The following is a 6,000-nucleotide window of genomic DNA, read 5'->3' as shown; positions in this document are numbered from 1 at the left end:
TTCTGCCAGGTCTCATTATGGATGGTTGTGAGCCACCATGTGGTTGCTGGGAATCGAACTCAGGACCTCTGGAAGAGCAGCCAGTGCTCTTAACCACTGAGCCATCACTCCAGCCCCCCCCCCCTTTTGTTTTTTTAAGATTTGCTATTTATGGCCAAGTGGTGGTGGTAACACACCTTTACTCCCAGCACTCAGGAGGCAGAGGCAGGTGCATCTCTATGAGTGGAGGCCAAACTGGCCTACAGAGCAAGTTCCAGGATGGGCTTCAAAGATACATAAACTCTCAAAAAACAACAACAAAAAAGTTTTTGCTATTTATTTTTATTTTATGTGTATGAGTGTTTTGACTGCATATATATGTATACCTGTGGAGGCAAAAAGAAGGCATCAGACCCCCTGTAACTGGACTTACAGATGGTTGTGAGCTGCCATGTGGGTGCTGGGTCAAATCCCAGTCCTCTGGAAAAGCAGCTAGCACTCTTGACCATGGAGGTGTCTCTCTAGTTCCTTTTCTTTAGTCTTCACCTTGTCATATAGCATGCAGTCCTATCTTCCCAGAAATACTCATCTATTTGTTGTTCCAGAGTCTCCTTCGTTTCTGTCTCCAAGTTTGTTCTTCTTCACTTTGTCCTATCTGGGGCAGCACTGTTAGTTCCTACTTTGTCGTACTGCTTTCTGCTTACTTAGTATGCTTTAATTCATTAAGCAGATGCTGACTATCTACTAAGAAGCAGGCTACCTTATCTTTAGGATAAAACTGAGTTCCCCTGGCCACTCTCCCTACTTGTTATTCTTTCAAGAGGGCTTCCCTTCTATTTTCTTCTCTTTCTTATTTTATTTATTTATTTTTGAGACAGGTTTTCTCTGTGTAGCTCTGGCTATTGTGGAACTCACTCTGTATGGGTTCTAAAATAAAACGCTTTTGCCTTTTTGAATAGTTAGAAAATAAAATACAAAGACCATGTGAAATTTACTTCAAATCTAAATTTCTGTATTCAAAGGTTTATTTTTACATCCTTGTTGTCCAGTCTAGTCTCTAGCTCCCCATTGCACACTCTCCAGCCTCTCCAGTAGCTGGGACTACAGGGTCAATCAACCTTTTTACTGCATGTGGTCACACCCATTTATTTAACACATCGAAGCACACAATTTGGCACATGCCAAGTGGATATTTACTAGTGGACCTCACAGGAAAAAGCGTGCCAACACCCTGCTTGGACTTCTTCCAGGATCCCTGCTGGTCATCACTTGGGCCTCTTACCTCCCTACTTAAAGTAGCTAGGTGGTGGCGCCTGGATCTCAGTATCCTCCTAAAATGCCTGACTCGGCTGGCATTTACTAGGGAGTTAGTACAGCGATAATTTAAGGGCCAGCGCTGTAGTTTCAGCTCTGCGGATCGTGCACTGAGCTTGAGAGGGAGAGTAGACTCCCCCGTGTCCCTGCACTTCCTCCTCTGTACAGGACAGATAACGTAGCGACGTGAGATTAGAAGTGGGGAAGCACTTAGCGACGTGTTCACGTGCTTCTACTAACGCCTGCACTCGTTTCCTGAGGAAACGTCCGGGCCGGCGCAGCACAGAGGCCGGAGAAGGCGCTACGTAGGCAGCGCCCCAGGTCCCACTAGTTCGGACTAGGACGCCATTAGAGCGTGTACTTCTGCCCGTCGCCTGTCAATCAAGCGGGGGGCGTGGCGTGGCGGGCAGGGCAGGGCGGGGCGGCGCTTCCGCTGTGCAAGGACGCGCTGGGCGGCTCGCGCAAACCCGGCGCAGTCGGGAGCCTAGCGGGCGGCGCAGCCGGATGAGGGGCGCAATGGAGCCGGAGCCGGAGGTGCTGCTACAAGAAGCCCGCGAGAACGTGGAGGCGGCGCAGAGCTACCGGCGGGAGCTGGGCCAGCGGCTGCAGGGGCTGCGGGAGGCGCAGAGGCAGGTCGGAGGGCCGCTGCGGGCCTTGGAGGGCGCGGGCCGTAGGGTGGGCGCGCGCGTCTGGGGGCGCCCCGAAGCTCTGAGGGGAAGGCGGACGCCGACCTGTAGGAGGCGGGTCATGGTGAGGTGGATGCCAGAGTTCTTGAAGTGAAGACAAGTTTGGGGGACCGAGGAAGGGAGCGGGGAACGCTCCTAAGCCGCTTTGCGGGGCCATTGGTGGTAGTAGGGGTGGCGTCGGAGGTTGAGCCACCGGAGCAAGATCCGAGGAATCCCAGAGTAATGACCGAAGAGCGTCAGGAGTAAGAGGGCTTAGTGAGGGGAAACTTGCGGTAGATACTAAGTTTAGAAAGCCTCAGGGCAATGACCTGTAAAACTGGAGACGAAGTAGACACGGAGAGGGAGGAAATAAGGAGAAATGGAGAGGTTGAGCAGCGGTAGCATTAATGCTAAATGAATGGGGTTAATACTTGAAGATCTCACATGATCGCAAATATCTTGAAAAATTATTTAGACCAATCTCTAGGCGTGCTTGAAGTTTACGTCAAGGATGTTGAAAGGGCAGGAGGAAAACAAGATGTTTCAGGGAGGGGTATACAAAGGTGAAGGGAAGTGGAAAAACAGATTTAAAGAAAGGATCGCTAAAAGGAGAAGTTAAATATACTTTCAAGTGGTGCCGCTTATCTCTCCAAGGAAAGGGCCAGCAAAGATAGAGGAAAGCCACATGGCTCCTCTCCACTCTAAAACGCATAAAGAAAAAGACACTGTCTCCTGCTAATGCTAGATAAGACAGATAATCCCCAGGTTACTATTAACTGCTTAGTTAATGCTTTTTGAGCAAACGGAATTCCATTAGAATTTCTCTAGGCCTAATTTGTTACGAATGCATATCATCCCACTGGTAACTCCCATGCTGCTGTGTAGAACCTGAAAATGGTGACATAGTGCTGTGATAACAGTGCCGGGCATTGGTGGCATAATCCCAGCACTCTGGGAGGCAGAGGCAGGCGGATCTCTGTGAGTTCGAGGCCAGCCTGGTCTACAGAGTGAGTTCCAGCACAATCTCCAAAGCTACAGAGAAACCCTGTCTCGAACAATCAAAAAACAAAACAAAACAAAAACCAGTGCCTTTGAATGTCATCATCACTAAGATTTCTCCATAAGCCTTGGATTTTATGTATTTTGAATCTTTGTCGAGCTGGTGTATACTAAGCATCATTATTTTAGCAAAAAAACAAAACAAAACTGGAATCAAAATTTGGATGTGACTTATGATTAAACCTGATTTGGTGAATACTTTGAAGGTCTTCCATTGTACACATCTGGATTTCCTTTTGAAAGCATCTGCATTATTCCTTCTAGTATTTTGAAATAAATGTTCCAAATCTAGGACTTTAAAAAATAAGTTTAACATGCCTCTTTTTGTATAATATTGTTTAGTCTGAGACTCTCATGTATGCAGTTCATTTTTATCATACCCACCTCCCACTCTGCCCCCTCTAACTTAATTAAGTTTTGGGTTTTTTTTTTTGAGACAGGGTTTCTCTGTGTAGCCCCAACTGTCTTGGAATTCTCTCTGTACACTAGACTAGCCTTGAACTCAGAGATCCACCTGCCCCTGCTTCCATAGTGTTAGGATTAGAGACATGTGCCACCATTGCCCAGCTTTTTTTTAAAAATACATCTCTTACTAAGTAGCCAAGACTGTCCTGGGACTCATTATGTAGCCTAGAGTGACAGATATCATACTGGGAATCCTCCTGCCTCAGACTCTGGAGTACTGGGAAGCAGGCATGTTCACTACTCTTGGTTAAAATACCCCTTGATAAGTGACTAATGTTACAGCCAGTTCAAATATCTTTTACGTGAGCATGGCTGTTGTTTAACTGCCCCAGCTACTAAGAAGCATTAGGGTTGGTACTAGAAGAATGAAGTAAGCTCCTGGGCGTAGTACTTATTAATTTCTAGTATGTTTATTGTGTGTGTTTTAGTGTGATCCCCACCCTAGATAGTTAAAATGTTCAGTTTCTAAACCTAGGTGTATGGGTATGTCTCAGTGATAGAACATTTGCCTAATAGATCCACAGCGCTGAAAAAAAAACTAAAGCCATGTTCTTTCATTTTATATATATTTTTTCTTTGTGTTGGGCATGGAACCTAGGACTTTAGGCATGCTGGAAAACTGCTCTATCTCTTGAGCAATTATGTTTTGAATCCAATAATTTAAATACAGAACATACTCCTGTAATTAGTGTGGTTTAGTATGGTTTTCGTTTTGTTTTGTTTTTGAAAGGCATTGTCTCATGCTTGACACAGAAAACAGTAAGAGCACATCCATCACAGTTTGGATTTCTTTTCTTTTCTTTTTATATAGAAACAATCTTATTTTACATATCAACCCCAGTTCCCTCTTCCACCCATCCTTCCATCACCCCCCCATCCACTCCCCAGGGAGGGTGAGGCCTTCCATGGGGAATTATCAAAGTCTGTCATATCATTTGGGGTGGGCCTAGACTCCCCCCCCCCACTGTATCTAGGCTGAAAGAGTAGCCCTCCATGGGGAATCGGCTCCCAAAGTCCAGCACTAGGGATAAATACTGGTTCCACTGTCAGAGGTCCCATAGACTGCCTAGGCCTCCTAACTGCCACCGGCATTCAGAAGGCTTCATTCGGTCCAATTCTGGTTCTCCAGTTTTACCACTGGGGTCCGTGTGCTCTCACTTGGTCAGGTCAGCTGTTTCTGTGGGTCTTTCCAGCATAGTCTTGTCCCCTTTGCTTGTCCCTCCTCCCTCTCACAACTGGATTCCAGGAATTCGGCTCAGTGCTTAGCTGTGGGTCCCTGCTTCTGCTTCCATCAGCTACTAGATGAGGGCTCTAGGATGTCATATTAGGTAGTCATCAATCTCATTATAAGGGAAGGGCATTTAAGGTAGCCTTTCCCTTATTGCTTAGATTCTTAGTTAGGGTCATCCTTGTGGATCTCTGGACTTTCCTAGTGTCAGATTTCTCTTTAAACCTATAGTGGCTCCCTTTATTAGGGTATGTCTTTTCTTGGTCTCCTCTATTCTTCCTCCGACTCAGTCCACAGTTTGGCTCTCTGATGATACTGCATTCTGATTACACCAAGTCATAGTCACCTTTGTCAACTGGAATGTGTTTTGTTCTAGTTGTGAGTTACCACAGGTACTTCTAACTCATTGTGCTTGTTTGGATTTGTAGAATAAGGGTCCTATCAAGTCAAATTTTAAGAAAGTTCTGTTATAAAAATATTATCAAAATAAACAGGTGCCTTTGTTTGGTGTCTAGGTAGGATATTTTTAGAGTTCCAGTCATTTTCAGATTAACTCCATCAAGTATATAGTTTTTGTGTAAAAATGTTGTTTTGGAAAGGATAAGAAGAGCAGAGAAGCCGGGCGTTGGTGGCGCATGCCTTTAATCCCAGCACTCGGGAGGCAGAGGCAGGCGGATTTCTGTGAGTTCGAGGCCAGCCTGGTCTACAAAGTGAGTTCCAGGACAGCTTCCAAAGCCACAGAGAAACCCTGTCTCGAAAAACCAAAAAAAAAAAGAAGAGCAGAGAAGAGATGTTGCACTGCACTGGGTATATTTGCTTTTTTTTTTTTGAGTCGGGTTTTCTCTCTGTAACTCTGGCAGTCCTGGAACTGATCTGTAGACCAGGCTGGCATCGAATTTAGAGCTCCTTATTACTTTTTTTTGAGGGGATGGAGTCCAAGTCCTCATGTAAATGCTTTGCCACTGTGCTATACCCCAAGTTCATGATTTTTTAAAAATTTTACTGAACTTTATTTTATGTGCATTGGTGTGAAGGTGTCATATCCCCGGGAACTGGAGTTGCAGACAGGTGTAAGCTGCCATGTGGTTGCTTGGAATTGAACTCCCGTCCTCTGGAAGAGTAACCAGTGCTCTCAACCGGATCTATCTCTCCAGGCCCTCTTCTTCTTCCTTGTTTTTTTTTTTTTTTAACTTGAAATAAAGTTCACATAATGAAATTCATTCAGTGGTTTTTAGTGTACTTATAAATTGTTTAGCTATAAGGACTAGAGACATGACTCAGAGCTTAAAG

General features: G+C 45.3%; 1 protein-coding gene across 1 annotated transcript in view; it reads left to right on the top strand.

Moving 5' to 3' along the window:
• Nucleotides 1–1,719: 1,719 nt before the first annotated feature.
• Nucleotides 1,720–6,000, top strand: part of Crlf3 (cytokine receptor like factor 3) — a 40,660-nt gene continuing 36,379 nt past the window's right edge. Inside the window, exon 1 of the mRNA XM_005076984.4 lies at nt 1,720–1,926. Within this exon, the coding sequence (XP_005077041.1) occupies nt 1,798–1,926 (129 nt within the window). The 5' untranslated portion in view covers nt 1,720–1,797. The remainder of the gene's footprint in view (nt 1,927–6,000) is intronic.

This window comes from Mesocricetus auratus, unplaced genomic scaffold, assembly GCF_017639785.1.
Source record: "Mesocricetus auratus isolate SY011 unplaced genomic scaffold, BCM_Maur_2.0 Super-Scaffold_100007, whole genome shotgun sequence".
Lineage (NCBI taxonomy): Eukaryota > Metazoa > Chordata > Mammalia > Rodentia > Cricetidae > Mesocricetus > Mesocricetus auratus.
This window is presented reverse-complemented; position numbering and strand designations above follow the sequence as displayed.